This window comes from Pan troglodytes, chromosome 8 (genome assembly GCF_028858775.2).
Source record: "Pan troglodytes isolate AG18354 chromosome 8, NHGRI_mPanTro3-v2.0_pri, whole genome shotgun sequence".
Lineage (NCBI taxonomy): Eukaryota > Metazoa > Chordata > Mammalia > Primates > Hominidae > Pan > Pan troglodytes.
The window spans coordinates 61,127,985-61,144,379 of NC_072406.2; the positions used below are offsets into that span (position 1 = coordinate 61,127,985).

A 16,395-nucleotide genomic window follows, 5' to 3' on the forward strand; every position below is an offset into this window, starting at 1 on the left:
AGTAGCTAGGACTACAGACATATACCACCTTGCCTGGATAAATTTTTTTTTAACTTTTTGGAAAGATAGGGTCTTACTATGTTGCTGCCCAGACCGGTCTTGAACACCTGTCCTCAAGAGATCTTCTTATCTTGGTCTCTTAAAGTGCTAGCAGTACAGATGTGAGCCACCATACCCAGCCATGTCACTTTTATTTTTATTTCAAGTTCCAGGGTACATGTGCAGGATGTGCAGGTTTGTTACATAGGTAAATGTGTGTCACAGAGGTTTGCTGCACCTATCAATGCATCACCTAGGTATTAAGCCCAGCATGAATTAGCCGTTTTTCCTAATGCTCTCCCTCTCCCCACCCCACCCACTGACAGGCCCCAGTGTGTGTTGTTCCTCTCCCTGTGTCCATGTGTTCTCATTGTTCAGCTCACACTTTAAGTGAGAACATGTGGTATGTAGTTTTTTGTTCTTGTGTTAGTTTGCTGAGGATAATGGCTTCCATCTCCATCCATGTCACTGCAAAGGACATGATCTCATTCCTTTTTATGGCTCATAGTATTCCATGGTATATATACACCATATTTTCTTTATCCTGTCTATCACTGATAGACATTTGGGTTGATTCCATGTCTTTGCTATTGTGAACAGTGCTGCAATGAACATACGCGTGCATGTATTTTTGTAACAGGATAATTTATATTCCTTTGGGTATATACCCAGTAATGGGATTGCTGGGTCAAATGATGTTTCTGGTTCTAGATCTTTAAGGAATCACCACATCGTCTTCCATGATGGTCGAACAAATTTACATTCCCAACAGTGTAAAAGTGTTCCTATTGTTCTGCAACCTCACCCCATCTATTGTTTCTTGACTTTTTAATAATCGCCATTCTGACTGGCATGAGATAGTATCTCATTGTGGTTTTGATTTGTATTTCTTGAATGATCAGTGATGTGACACTTTTTTTTTCATATATTTGTTGGCCACCTGAATGTCTTCTTTGGAGAAATGTCTGTTCATGTCCTTTGCTCATTTTTAATGGGGTTGTTTGGTTTTTTCTTATAAATTTGTTAAGTTCCCTGTAGATTCTGGATATTAGACCTTTGTCAGATGGATAGATTCCAAAAATTTTCTCCTACTCTATAGGTTACCTGTTTGCTCTGATGATAGTTTATTTTGCTGTGCAGAAGCTCTTTAGTTTAACTAGATCCCATTGTCAATTTTTGCTTTTGTTGCAACTGCTTTTGACATTTTCGTCATGAAATCTTTGCCTATGCCTATGTCCTGAATGGTATTGCCTAGATTTTCTTCGAGGGGTTTTATAGTTTTGGGTTTTACATTTAAGTCTTTAATCCATCTTGAGTTAATTTTCATATAAGGTATAACGAAGGGGTCCAGTTTTGATTTTCTGTTTACGTCTAGCCAGTTCTCCAAGCACCATTTATTAAATAGGGAATTATTTCCCCATTGCTTGTTTTTGTCAGGTTTGTCAAAGATCAGATGGTTGTAGATGTGTGGTCTTATTTCTGAGTTCTCTATTCTGTTCTATTGGTCTATGTATCTGTTTTTGTACCAATTCTGTACAAAAACAGTACACTGTTTGGTAACTGTAGTCTCATAGTATAGTTTGAAGTCAGGTAGCATGATGCCTCCAGCTTTGTTTTTTTTGCTTTGGATTGTCTTGGCTATATGAGCTCTTTTTTGGCTCCATATGAATTTTAAAATAGTTTCTTCTAATTCTGTGAAGAATATCAATGGTAGTTTAATGGGAATAGCATTGAATCTATAAATTACTTTGGGCGGTAAGCCATGTCACTTTTTGATTATACTATTTTTGTGGTAAACTGGATCTGTATCTAAAATTGCAAAGCACTCACAAGTTTGTGTATGTGTGTGTTTTTTTAATGACACAGGTCATTGAGACTGCCTCTTCTCAAAGGGACACTGTCCTCAGCACTTTATACAGCAGTTTAAATAAAGTCATTCTTTATTGCCTATCCAAGCCCCAGCAGTCCCTCTCCGAATGCCTCAGCCTTCTCAGCATCCTGGGCTTTCTGCAGGAGCACTGGGATGTTGTCTTTGCCACCTACAATTCCAACGTCAGCTTCCTCCTGTGTCTCATGCATTGCCTTTTGCTACTCAATGAGAGAAGGTAAGAGCTGCCCACTTGTTTCCTTGTCTGCTGGTGGTCCATGCAGAAAGGAGAGATTTAGAGGAAAGCTTGATTGAGGGCTGAGGTCTGTATAAATGATATCATCCTTTTGTTTATCTGGTCTTCCATATTTTGTGAAATGTTTGATAACATGGTAAGTAATCCCCAAACTTGTCCATGTGACAGCAGCTAGAATCATCATGAGGTAATAATTTACCCTATTTCCACAATTCTAGCATTGTAAGATAAGTCATTGATTTAATTTTTGAGGCAGAAAATGCCAACATTAGATGTACACATTGATTTTGTGATGCAGCCAGACTCTAGAAACATTATCATTTGATAATTGCAATCTTAGAATGGAAAAAATATAATACATTGTATTGTGCAATGCGGGAATAATTTTACTTTCAGGAAAAAAATTACATATGCATACAATATATGACATAAAATCACATCCATAAAAATGCTAGTTAAAAAGCTATTAAATTAAGCTTATTTGAGTCCTTTTCTTGAAGCCCCAAGTTTGGAAATGCATCAGATTTCCAAATCTGAATGTGGTTCATGCACAATGACACAGAGAGAGAGACAGGAAGTATGTTCACTTTCTGTCTCTCTCTCTCCATGTCAGTGTGCATGAACCACATTCTCCAGCATCTCAGCATCCTGCTGCCTGTGAGTATGATGTCTTATGAATAGAGCCGTGAGAGTGTAGAGGGAGAGAGGACAATGGGATATCACACTTTGCTGTTGTCCTTTTTCTTCATTTTATTCATCCTAACAAAAATTATGTTTGATCACTTGAAAAAAAAACAATCCCCCACATCCTGTCATGTTGACTACTGAGCAGTAGAAAACACTAGCATTGACTTCTCATAAAACTCTCTGGGAAGCCCTGGGAAACCCTCCTAGCCCAGAGGAGGCACTTGTCTTTGTATGAAAGAAAAGAATCCATTTTCAGTATGTGGTTTAATTTGGGGAAGTTTTTTTTTTTTTCTTCCTGTTTCAGGAGTTAGGCCTTGTCCATCCTGGAAGCACAGGTAAAGAGGAGCAGAATGACAACTGAATTATGTGCTTGAGATGATACCCTCCTCAGTTCCCTCTGTTTAGCAAGATTGACTTCATTCTAGAAATTTCAAACATGGGCATTCTCATATGTCAGGTTATTTTCCTTTCCATGTTTGTCATTTTCAGTTCAATCCATGAACATTTACTGAGTGTCTGTTTGGTTTGTGTCATAATGGCCACGTGGACGTTAACACAATGGGGACCCCCAGAGCACATGGTTCATGGGAAACCTAATGTATAAACCACTGTGTCCCCACTTAGAACTGGCTACATCATATGTGAGGCCTCCAGCAAAATTAAAATGCTAGGCTTGTGTCCAAAAATACCCAAAATTTCAAGATGATGACAGCAGAGCCCCCAAAAAGGGTTCTTCTTAGTGTAGGGCCCTGTGTAATTGCACAGGTTGCATGCCCATGAAGCCAACCCTGGCCCCATTCAAGCAGGATGAAATCAATGCCAAACAAAGGCAGGGTTCAATTCTTTGGGAATGCACTGAAAGAAATGACTAGTTCTGATGGCGGGGAACCAGGAGTGGGCACAGGGGGCCTGCTGGCAGCACAGGTGGGATTTCACAAGACTTCTCATAAGGAGAAAGTGTTTCTCCTACTATTCAGAATGCCACTCTAAAATATCTGCTGTGGAATTTCTTATAAAGTGTTTGCTTTAATTTGATTAGGCAAGTTTTTTTTCCATATTGATATAGATAATTATTGGAGGATGATTATTTGTAATAAAGAACAATGTAATGGTCTCAAGGAAACTGGAATTTATTGGATTTTAGTGAAAAATCTCTTATCCACTAGTTACCCAGAAGGATTTGGATTGGAGCCCAAGCCTAGAATGTCTACTTATCATCAAGTCTTCCTTTCCCCAAATGAAGACGTGAAAGAAAAAAGAGAAGACTTACCAAGTTTGAGTGATGGTACATTTTATTTGTCATTGTGTGTGTGTGTGTGTGTGTGTGTGTGGGAGGGGGTGGTGGCAGGATAGTAGTACCTGCTAGGGTTTGCATTCTTCAGTTCGTCCTTCCCGAAATAAGAAAGCAGATACTATTAAGGACATTTTCAAAAAGCCAGAAGACTTAGGAAATCCCAGGGTAATCATGTATTAGTATATAGCAAGGCAAGCTGGTAGAAAGTAGCACTGGATTGGTCTTTGTATACTAGAAATGAAATGGAAAGGAATGAATCGATGCATAGGTGAAGAGAGAGCTCTGTGGGACTTGGTTTGACTAGAAGCTTAATCCCAGGGTACTCTACTGTAAATTAAAACTGTCACGCCCCATCTCACCTAATTTAGTTCAAGCCATTACCTAGTTGCTGCTCAGCTTCATTCCCTAGTAAATGAGAAGGGATTAAACAAACCATTACTCTCTATAAGACTTTTCGCCTAATGGAGTTTATTCTTGGATTTACTTATCTCAAATCAAGTTAAAGGGATTAGCAGTTATTTTTCTAGCAGCCAGTTCTATGTGTTTGAGAGATTATGCTCTCTCTTGGTCTAGGAAGCAGAAGCTCTGCCACTCCTTCTGCCAGTCTGGTTTGCAGACTGTTACACTTACCTAGTCATATGTTGTGATACAAGATTGTACACACGACCAGGTGCAGTGGCTTACACCTGTAACCCCAGCACTTTGGGAGGCCAAGGCGGGTGGATCACCTAAGGTCAGGAGTTCAAGACCAGCCTGCCCAACATGCTGAAACCCTGTCACTACTAAAAATACAAAAAAATTAGCTGGGCATAGTGGCGGGCACCTGTAATCCCAGCTACTCGGGAGGCTGAGGCAGGAAAATCACTTGAACCTGGGAGGCGGAGGTTGCAGTGAGCCAGGATCACACCACTGTACTCCAGCCTAGGCAACAAGAGTAAAACTTCATCTCAAAAATGAAAGATTGTACACACAGGGCCTCTGTGTTCTGGTCAGGTAGCTGCCATGTTCAAAAATCTCGTGACTTTAAAGTTTGTTGGACATGGTTTTGATTACAACACAGATGTGTATACTTTGGGACTTGGCCAGTAGAGCTGGGCTGGGCACTGTCCTTTCCCTTAGGGTGAGAGAAACAGTCTCCAGGGGCTGTTACCAGAGAGGGGACTCATTGGTCCAAGATCAGAGAAAATTTAGGCATGGTTCAGGGGATTACAGATGTGGGGCACAGCAGACACAGTTGGTTTGTTAGATCTGCTTATACCTGAAGAATTCCAGGGGACTGAAATGGGTGGGTAGTGAGAAGCAAGGTCCAGGAAAGAGGACAGGCTGTTCCTGAGCCATGAGCCACAGGATAGCCTTGAGCTTGGTGTCCATTCCCCTGAGAGGTCAACATGTAAGGGAAGGTTGGAAGGAGCTGTTTGAGTGGAGCTATTTGACTACCCTGAGATCACACAAGGTGTCCCTCTGGTATCCAACAGAATTATGGGGTGGAGAGTTGAGGGTCTCTGAGCTCATAAATGATATGTTTCCCAGTCCTGGACATGTGAGGCAGGCAGGAATTGGTGGTAAGCAGGTGGAGGTGGAGAAAGTCCAGCTTGCATGGGTGTTGGTGGCATTGTTGTCAGGCCTGTGGCTCTCAACACTGATTGCTTCTCGCTGAAGATTGCAAAGCTGGGGTGATGTTCAAGACCTTAAGTGAGAAGGGTGTGGGTAAAACCACTCATGATGCACCATCTCCCAGCCCTCTCTGGGAGGGTCACGGAGGCCATCCTGAGTGTGCCATGTGCTCTCTCTGCTAGTCCAACACAACATCCAGAAGACAGTGCAGACTCTCTGGCAGCAGCTGGTGGCACAGAGGCAGCAGACCCTGGAGGATGCCTTCAAGATTGATCTCTCTGTGAAACCTGGAGAGAGGGAAGTGAAGATCGAAGAGGTCACACCGCTCTGGGAGGAGACGATGCTCAAGGCCTGGCAGCATTACTTAGGTCTCTATCCACTCGGCTCCAGGGAATGGGAACTCCTGGGTCTCACAGAGCCAGACTCCCCCAAGGTTCAACTCAGTGCCCAGAGCCTTTTCCACCTGGACCCTCTGTCTCATCCCTTAAGTGGATGGGATTTATATCACTGAAATCTTATGTATCTTTCCTCACAAATAATGAATATCACATGGCACCTTGGGTGAAAGCAAGGCCACAGGAGCCAACCAAGCAGGAAGATTCCAGTAATTTCTTAGAGGAAGAGGCCCATGTGGAGGCTGTGGCCTGGGCTCAGGAACTTCAGGTTCTAGGTCCTACTCTGTTATCCACCTACCAGCTTTGAAACCTTTCACTGTCATGCAATGTCCTTGAGCTTAGGTTCCTCATGTCCTGTCACTTCAAGAAATGAAAGTTTTCATCCCCAAAATATTAATGTCCCTTGCATTCTATTCTGTTAGTGACCTCAACATTTTTATCATATTAGTATTTGGTACTAATAAACAACATTTTTGCATATTAGTCAATGCAGCTGCAAGAATGAATTTTTAATTTTGTTTTCAAGGTGATCACTGCTCTCAACTTACACCTCCTATCCTTGTACATCTTTCAGAATCACAAAATGTGCAGTGATTCAAGAGTTAGTTATTTCCATGTATATTGTCCCAGACTGTCCAGTGGCCCAGAATCTCCTTCTAAATTGGCTTTCTAAATTAGTCCTGGCAAGTGTGCATATACATATCTGGTTTTGTCCATTTATGCTGCTATAACAAAATACCACAGACTGAGTGATTTACAAATAATAGAAATTTATTTGCTCAGTTCTGGAGGCTGGGAAGTTCAAAATCAAGGTGCCAGTAGATCTGGTGTCTGCTGAGGGCTGTGTCTGGCATCTGCTTCTAAGATGGTACCTTGTTGCTGTATCCTCTGTAAGGGAGAAATGCTGTGTCCTCCCATGTTGGAAGAGACAGAAGGGCAAAAATGGCCTGGGATGGCCCCCTTCAGCCCTTTTATAAGACACTAATTCATTCATGAACGTAGAACCCTCATATTTTAATCACCTCCCAAAAGGTCCCACTTCTTAGTACCACCACAATTGGGATTAAGTTTCAATGTGAATTTTGGAGGGAACACACATTCAAACGATAGCAATACCTATCTACTTTCATGTACTTTTAAAGTCAAAATGTCAGATTCTATTTCAGAGAAAAGTAAAATAGGATATACATATCCATGCACATAGAGTGGAATAAAGTAGTAAAACTGTAAAGCTTACAAATGACTCTCTTTTTGCCCACAGTCCTATATTGAACACTTTCTATGTTCCAGGGTCTTTAAACACATCTTATGTAATATTCATGACCCCTCAATTGGTTTAGATATTGTTATCCCCATTTCACAGGATGAGAAAACTGAGGCTCAGCAACTTTAGTTAATCTGCTCAATATCTCATTGTGGATCAACAAGCCGTGGAGCTAGGAGTTTAGGCTAAGTCTGGTGACCTCAAAGCCCACAGTGTTTCTTAGCCAAAGGAAGGTCAGAAGACGGCAGTGTGAGCTTGTAGCCTGGGTTGTTTCTCTTTTTGGAGGCAACCACAGGGGGCTCATGCCCCTGGTTGGCCCTTTGAAAGCCAAGCTAGCTATGAAAATAGTGTGTGCTCTCACTTCACCTCTGATATTCTTTGCTTCCCTGCCCTCAGCATCTGAGAAGAAGTCACTGGCAAGTCGTTCAAATGTTGCACACCACAGCAAAGTCACTTTGTGGAGTGGAAGCCTGTCCTCAGCCATGAAGCTGATGCCCGGGCGGCAGGCCAAGGACCCTGAGTGCAAGACAGAGGTGAGCCCAGACCCCTTTTCCTCAGAAAAGTATCAGGCATTTGCTTCAAACCCCATGAGTCATATCTCTTCTTTGCTGCCTGTTACTAGACATGATCTAACTCCACGTCCTTGTGAGCATTTGAGGGTATGCATATAGCTCCCCAGTTGAGGCTATGTTTAGGCTGTATTAGGCTGGCTCCTTGTTCCCATTCTCAATTGGAGTCAGACGTATTCAGAGGGCACTAGCCCACCACTCAGCAGCAGCTAGGGGTGTGAGCCCAGCAAAGGTGGACAGAAACATTCACTTCGTTGCCAGGAGACACAGGGTTGGGCCACTTTGACTGTGTTGGGTAGGCCCTCTTTACTGTGTGGGGCAGACCCGTTGGGGTTTTCTAATCAATTTCTCAAAACCTGCAAAACAAGTCTTCCTAAAACTCATTGGCGCCAACAATGTGTGTGTGTGTGTGTGTGTGTGTGTGTGAGAGACAGAGAGAGAGATCAGGAACGTTGTTGTAAGGTATATGGAGTACAGTGGGTGGGGGGACAGGTTATCTCTGCCCCACAGTGTCTGGGGCCTCGGTGGGAATCATTGGAAGGCTGAGTTACTCATATATCTGGTGGTTGGTGCTGGCTTTCGTCTGAGACCTTAAGAGGCGCTGTTGGCTAGAACACCTACACATGGCCTCCTCATGTGAACTGGGCTTCCTTACAGCATGGTAGCAGGGTTTCAAAAGACAATGGAGAGAGAGAGCTCACCAGGCAGAAACTGCATTACCTTTTATGATCTAGCTTCAGGAGCCATGCAGTGTCACCTCCATCAAGATGGGGAAAAAATTCTGCCCAAGTTCAAGGGAAGGGAAATAGACTCCACCTTCTCATGGGGGAGTGACGAGGTTCTGCAGGAACATGTGGGACTGGAAATGTTGCTGAGGCTCTTTTGGAAATGCATGATCTGTGATATATTCTAATGCCAGTGATATATTATAATGCCAGGGGCACTGATTTCTTCAGAAGTGGACTGTGGTTTTTGCTAGACATGGCTGTAGCGTCAGGAGACCTTGGGCAGTTTACTTAACTCCCCAGTGGGATAAATAACTGTGAGAACCCAGAAAGGTTCCCCAGGGAGGTAAAGTTGACAGCTGACAGACACATTAACATAATCCCAGCTCTTGGCCCATGAATTTGGGAAATGAGGTGGAGCCTAAATCCCACCAGCTCAGAATCTGTAACTGCCTGTAAGTGCCCAGGCAGCCGAGGAAAAGGCCTTTCTTTTCCCAGGCTTTGGGAATCATAGGCTTCAGGGCCTAGAAAGAGTCCAGACATAGAAGGGAAGTCCGGAAATGAATGGCTGGGCTGACCAGCTACCTGATGCTAAGAGCTAAGGGCAAAGCACATGTCTTATTCAGGCTGTATTCTCAGGGAATTGACTTGTTAAAGGCACTGTTCGATAAGTTCATTGATAGACTCACTGATTGAATACATGAATGTGTGAGTAACTCACTCAGATTTTATAATAGCTGCATCAGACAGGTATTATAGCCTTGTTATAAAAATGTGGAAGCTGAATCTGAAAAAAAAAAAAAAGAAAGTTAAGGGCTTTTCAGTCATTAAATGTCAGAGTGAAGATAGGATCCCATCTTTGTGCTGCTGAGGAGGACCTTAGGGAATTTATGGAACTTCTCAGAGCTTTCATTCCTGAACTTACCACTGGGAATATGCTGTTTATAATAGAGCATGTGGAGCCCTTGGAAGCTGTAAATGCTTTAGAAATAGGAGACTGTTTACAAATTCCATTTGGCCTTCTAGCTCTCTCTGCCAAGGTCAAGATCATCCTATAGGTGATATGTGTACCAAGTCCTAAAACTTGGAGCATTCCCACTTGTGCCCAGATACCTGTTCCTGACCAGTGTCACTTGAGACAGAAGGGGCCCAGCCCCTCTTTCCTTGGCTTCATCATGGAGCTTCTCTTCCTTGGCCATTGTCCCCAGGAGGTCAGGACAGCCTGGCTGGGAGCTAGGGAAGGGATGTTAGGGTGCTGGGCATGGGCATTCATCTCATGGGAACCCTCACACCTGTTGATGCTGCCTCTTGCCAGTGCCCTTCTCCCTTCCCCTCTAGTCACTCTCATTAACACAGCTCAGCTGCCTCCGAGTCCTGGGGACATGCGTTGAGCAACAGCTCGTATGAAAGAAGCCTGAGTAGACCGCCATGTTTAGGGCCACATAGGTGTCCCAAGTGGCTTTTAACAGTTTGCTCTTGGCTCACATTGAGAGATCTGGGAGAAAGAATATCCAAAGCCGGCTCTGTCTTGGGTGAGGGCAGGCTGCTGAAGATTTTGTCTTCTATATCCATTGAGGTCTTATTCACTTGTTCATTCAACAAATATTTATTGAGCGCTTACTCTGTACCTTGCTCTCAGCATTGAAGTTACAGCAGAGAACCAAACTGACATATTCTCTTCTCTCAAGGAGCTGCAGTCTAGGAAGTAAGATAGACAATAAGCAAATACATTTGTAAATATTGGGAGAACTGATGGCAATGAGGAAAAACCATGCAGGGTAAGGCAGGGAGGGTGGCGAGAGAGGGGCTGGGCTTATTCAGATGGAGAAGGTCGGCAAAGTCATCTTTGGCAAGGATGCCTTGGAGCAGAGAAGATAATTTATGAAGAACATGAGCTTTGAGATGCTCTGGGAAAGAGGATCAGGCAGAGAGGACAGTTGGGCAATGTCACTGAGGTGTGTGTGTGCTGGGCAGCAAAGGCCAGTGTGGCTGAACTGAAGTGGAGGGAGTCACCCGCAGCCACCCCAGCTTCCAGGCAGCCACGGGGAATGTCTCCCTCACCTTTTAGCACCAGGAAGAACTACTTTTAGCAACTCAAGAAGAGCAGAAATTTAGCAACAGATTGTGTTTCTGTCTTTGATCTGGACACTCAGAAACTGAGAGAGATAAGCATGGTTAAGCTTTTGTAATTGCACACAACTAGTGGGATAAATTTTTGAGCCACCTACGCATACAAATGCATACATAGATACCTTCTCCCTGGCTTCATTCTTCTCCACTGACCCCACTTTCCCTTCAATTTGATTTTTTCTTTCTACACTTTAAATTATCTTGTAGATTTTAAAAGACACATTATTTTTGAAACAAGGACTACGTTTTAATTTTTAAAATTAACTGCATCTTTTCTTAGCAACACCTTGTACTGGTAACTCAGTCTTGGATGGGCACAGTGCCTGCTACACGGTAGGCCCTTAAAGAATGCAGATGGAAGTGCTTAGAGCAAGGGGATAGATGCTCCCCCTCCTTTTGCTGAGATGAAACTTGCCAGCTTTCAGACACTGCATCCATCACTCAACTCTGTGAGATGCCTTTGTCGCTAACAGAAGGCACAACTTCTCAGGTACATATGTACACTGTGATGTCATAGGATAAGAGCATCAACTATTTGCCCTGGGGTCTGTTTAATTATTTTTAAAAATTAATTTTGATTATTACAGCTGATTACACCTCAGTGAGCAATGTAATTGATATTTTCTAATGTATCCCAAGGAACATTTTGTACAACATGCTTTTTGTTGTTGAAGGTTAAAGACTCCGTTATTGGTTTTTCCCTAAATATGCCCACATCATTAGTCCCTCCAGTGAGAAGGTCGCCATCTGGAAAAAGCAGCACGGAGACATTATTCAGGCACAAGTGCATGAAATTGGGGTTTCTGCATCTTCTGTCTCTCTTCTGGAAAGAAGAGGCTTGTAATTAAAGGAGTTGGTATTGGAGGAAACATTATTCATTTGGTGTTATTCCTTATCATGTCAGCAGCTGACAGCCCTATAGCACTGACAAATTGTTCCTTGGAGTGAGACATATGATATAGAATTCATAATTCCTCTTACCTATCTTCATTTTCAGTAGAAAATGTTTTATTCCTGGTGGGTGAGCTGAACTTTGAGGCAGGGCTGATTTGATAGATGTTATTTCTTCTGCTTCTCCCCCTGACCCCATCACAGTCCCCTCTGGGAGCAAATTGTGACATCACTCACTATCTCTAGAAGTCTGTGAGTGTCAGCTTGTTGGACAGAGGTTGGGAACTTGGACTCCCTTGAGGCCACCAAAGGGCAACTCAGGGTGCAGGCCACTTTCTCATGTCCACCATCTGCCTGAAGAATCCAGACTGCACAGGCTGGCCAGCTCCCCTCTTCACAGCCGTGGATTCAGCTCTGCTTACGTACTCAATTCCAGACTTCCTTGTTTAAAAACAGCTGAAAAGACATCAACAACCAATGTTGGTTTCTTAGTTTTGACAGGTACACCATGGCAATGTGGGATGTTAATAACTTTATAGGAAAACAGGTGAAGGGTAGATGAAAACGCTCTACTATCTTTGTAACTTTTATGAAAATTGAAAATATTCTAAAATGCAATGTGTGTCATCATCTGTTTATATAAAAGCATTAGCAATCAGAAAATGTGCATAGGAGTCAGGGAGCTGGAAGCTGGTTAGGAAGGGGCCATGGAGGAGGTGACGCCTAGAGCTGAGTCTGGGAGGAGGAAGGTCAAAGCCTGTGCAGAGGAGAGCTCTCGGGCAGGGAGAAGGCCAGAGGCATAACAGGTGGTAAGAAAGGGGCCAAGGCAGTGGGTAAAAGCCAGGTCAGGGGGTACCACAGGCCAGCCTAGACACTCATGTTTACCTGTAGGTGAGAGGTTAAACAGAGGCATGGCATCTGCTCCTATAGGTGAGATTACAGGTGAGGGCCCCTGGTGGGGAGCCAAACTGTGGGTGGCAGGGGGCTGTAGTGTGATTCAGGTGGGAGATAGTGGGGGCTGCAGTAGCTGTAGCTGGAGTAGTGAACAACGATAACACACAGAAAATTCTGTTCAAGTGAGGCTGGGACAGGTGAGAAAAGAGGGCCACCCAGGGCAGGCCTGGCTCTGAGAAGAGACAGCACCTGGGGTGGGAAGTCTGGCATTCAGATGGCTCTGTGGGATTCCACAGAGAGTGGAGAAAAATAAGAACCAGAGGAGTGGGGTTGAGAGTACAAGGTGACTTCCAGCCCTTAAAGGGGTGGGAGTCTCTCTGGGCAGCCCCTGACCTGTGTACATAGAGCATAAGCTGGATTTCAGCCCACTTTCATCCTGGGATCAACTGTATACATATGGACAGCTATCCCAGGCAGTGGGCCAGGCAGGCCCCACCAGAGGAGGGGGACCCACTCACCAGCCTGCCAGCAAAGATTGGGGGACTTATAGAAGAACAGGATTCACACGGAGGAGGGCAGAGCCCTGTGTTCCCCACAATTCCATGGCTTTAGGAGATAGCTGAGCAAGCTTCCAGTTGCTGTTTTCAAAGCCAGATATTAGCAAACTGAAATGGCCCACGCAGGGAAGTCAGGGCTGTGTAAGAATTAACAGAATGGGATGAGAGGGCACCAGAAGCGTGAGGATGATCCACTGGAATTGCTAAAAAAAAGTAAAAGCTTTCCGTAGGAATTCTACATCTGCCCTGGCAAGGACAGGGGAACATTAGAAGTTTGCCCCACACCTTTCTCGGGGGTCCCCTAAAGGCTGCCCTATGAGACCTCCGATGAAACCAGCAGTGCCCACCATTGGGCGCCTTGGAGACTTCAGAGGCAGGGCACTTATGTGGGCAGGGTGCCTGGGGTCTGCCATCAGCTCCTTCCCTGACCAGGTGCCAGACCTGCCGTCACCCACCCTAGCATGAAGTAGCTCTGCCCCGGCAGAGGACAAGATGCTGACTGAGGCCAGCAACTCAGTGACAGCTCTGTTAAGGGCAGCTCTGGCTGAGGTCCTCGGTGAGGGAAATGATGTTTTTGACTATCCCCTCTGAGCACTTCACCCATTATCTTTTTGAAAAAAAAAAATCATTGTGGAAATTCTCAAACATATACATAAGTAGTAAAATAATGTGATGAATCCCCATGAATCTATCCATCACTTGACTTCAACAATTTTCAACTCATGGCCAATTTTCTCTCCTTATGACTTCCCACTTCCCCCCTGTGCACTGAATAATTCTGAAGCAACATCCCAGACATCGTATTATTTCATGCATTACTGTTTCTGTATGCTTATTTTCTCTTTAAAGAAATCATGGGGCCCAAATAGAGATTGCAGAGAGGAAAGCAAATGTGCAGAACTGGAAGGCTTTAGCCATCATTGCGGGAGTGATCAAGTAGCACCTGGTCTTGCTTGCTGGCACGTTTGTGTTTATCTCCTGCTGATGAGAGGAGGGTCTTGCTGAGGCTGAGGGCACGTTGAGCCTTGGAGAATCCCATGCTGCAGTTTCAGGAAGAAAGGCAATAAGCTCTGCAATGACACAGCTGCTTTCTAGTTAAATGCTTGGGCTCTCCATGTTCAGGAGCTGAGCAGCACTCCAGGCGTAGGCCTCAGATTTCACTTCCCTGGGATAAAAAGCTCACGAGCCCAGAGAGTACTGGGAGTGAGAATGGATTTTTGAAAATAGAAAGAACTGGTTTGAAATGCAGGGGAAGTAAGTGGTACAACAGAGCTGAGCTGAGGATGTCAAAATGCAGTTGTGAAAACAGAAGTCAGAATTCTCCGAGAAATTCTTCTGAAAAAGAGTTAAAGATCTTTAAAGGGTTGCATGACATTTTTAAAATCTGATATTCAGAAGGTCATCGTGTGAAACATTTTTACTTAAAGTTGTAGTAGATTCAACATAATGTTCGTGGGAAAGAGAGAAGGGTCTCCCCAGGAGATGAATATGACTTTAAGAGAGGGATTTGGAGGTAGGTGGCCCAAACCTGGAGGAAAATGAAGACACGTGAGGATTTCTAAAATGCAAGAGTCAGAGGACCCAGAGAGAGGTGAGATCCTGTGATAGGTTCTTACTGGCATGGCAGGAAAGCAGAAAGGCCAGCTTGTATCCACAGATCAAGAGAAAGCAGGCTGGAGGGATAAATTATTAAAAACCACAGAAAAGACAAGGGAGACTCAGAAAACCTGAAAACAGTGTTTCTAAGAAATCACAATGCTGTATTGTTGGAAAACGCAGTTGTATTCAGTGGGAGGAAAAGTCTTTTGAGTAAGTAATTAAAGAGGACTATCTGTTAGATAAATAAAACCACTCAGAAAGGAAAGTATAATTTAAAAAACACTTTGAAAAGTATAAACTGCTCTACTGCCGCGAGCCATGTTCTAAGACCTTCTGCTAAATGGAATATTGGTTTTCTTAATTGTGGTGGGCAATGCTGCCAAGGACCTCTTTGCTCTTGGTGCTTTTCCTGAGATAACTGACCCTAAAAATAATGCCTCTCTCCCAGCCTGGCCTGAGAGCTCTTCATCGTACTGTCTGGGCTAGGAATATTTCCAGACGGGATATCCATTATGCTCTGATTATGGTGGTATTTGGGGGCAAGGAAGGAACAAAAATGTAATGAAGTCTAGTGTTATTTTTTAAACCTCAAAAGTTTCTGTTTTCACTTCAACTGAAAGTAAAGTCTATGTGGCCTGTATCATTGCCCTCAGTCTTGCAGGCAGCTGTGCTTCCTACGCCGCACCCAGAATGACCTTCCTCAGAGGGACAGAGTCTGGTGATGGAGGTGGGGACACACTGCAGCATCAGGGAAATTCAACCAGCCTGGGGTGGTGGGGAGGGGCTCCATTATCCTTTTAGGTTTTCTGGACACTCAACCAGAGCCTTCTCTCTCATTTTTGCTCTTCCCTTGACACACACACACACATACACACACACACACACACCTCTCTCACGCACACACACACACACACCCACTCTCTTTCTCTCTCACACACAAACGTGTACATGCACACACACACACACCCACACACAGACACATCCCATTGTGCAAGCAATTGACATTAGAATTCACCTATCACACCAGTGAGAAGGAAGCAGGAAGGAGTCTGATCAATTGCACCAGAAACTCAGCAGCAGAACTGAACAAGGACGAGAGTTCCCTACAGCCCAGATTTTGAAAAAGTGGCAACATCACCAGTACAGCATTAGTATCCAGAATAAGGGGGAAGGATAAGAGCTGGATGAAGAAAGACAGTGGTTTTTCTTTTTCCATTTTAAGGAAGTCTTAAGTGTCTCTGGTCTATCACAAGTGTCTGTTATAGGAGTCTGAAAAATACATGTAAATGAACAAAGCAAACACTGATACCTTTAATGATGTTTCTTTACTGAGTGCATCATTTGTGAGACATCTTTATCTTCATAATAGAAGGATAATTAACATCACTAATTATCTAATTAAGTTCATTAAGCATCCACCAACAGAGCACCGTGAAGTTGACATTATGTTCTACTGTCAACAAATGCTTTTGATTTCTTAGGAAGTAATTAAAATGTAAATTAGCATGCAATTATATGCACAGGGGAAGTTTTGAATTAGATATTCATTTCAAAATTGCTTAGAGCAACACAGTTTTTGTTTGTTTCTTCTTCAATAAAAGCAGTTATTTTGCT

The 16,395-nt window shown here is 43.7% G+C and overlaps 1 protein-coding gene and 1 long non-coding RNA gene across 13 annotated transcripts in view; one reads left to right on the plus strand and one right to left on the minus strand.

The window, feature by feature from the left end:
* Positions 1-16,395, plus strand: part of WDFY4 (WDFY family member 4) — a 298,286-nt gene that overhangs the window by 139,803 nt on the left and 142,088 nt on the right. For all 12 annotated transcript variants that reach the window (XR_010146870.1, XR_010146871.1, XM_016918236.4 and 9 more), the window contains 4 exons: positions 1,906-2,144; positions 4,016-4,134; positions 5,940-6,125; positions 7,813-7,949. Coding sequence is in view for 10 of the 12 variants with exons in the window: in XM_016918236.4 (XP_016773725.4) it covers positions 1,906-2,144; positions 4,016-4,134; positions 5,940-6,125; positions 7,813-7,949 (681 nt within the window). In the remaining 2 variants the exon portion in view is untranslated. The remainder of the gene's footprint in view (positions 1-1,905; positions 2,145-4,015; positions 4,135-5,939; positions 6,126-7,812; positions 7,950-16,395) is intronic.
* On the minus strand, positions 6,906-11,940 carry LOC107966686 (uncharacterized). The gene is made up of 4 exons (XR_001706597.4): positions 11,822-11,940; positions 10,339-10,408; positions 9,432-9,497; positions 6,906-7,040 (listed from the first exon to the last, which is right to left on the minus strand). It is a non-coding gene; the product is annotated as an uncharacterized LOC107966686 (long non-coding RNA).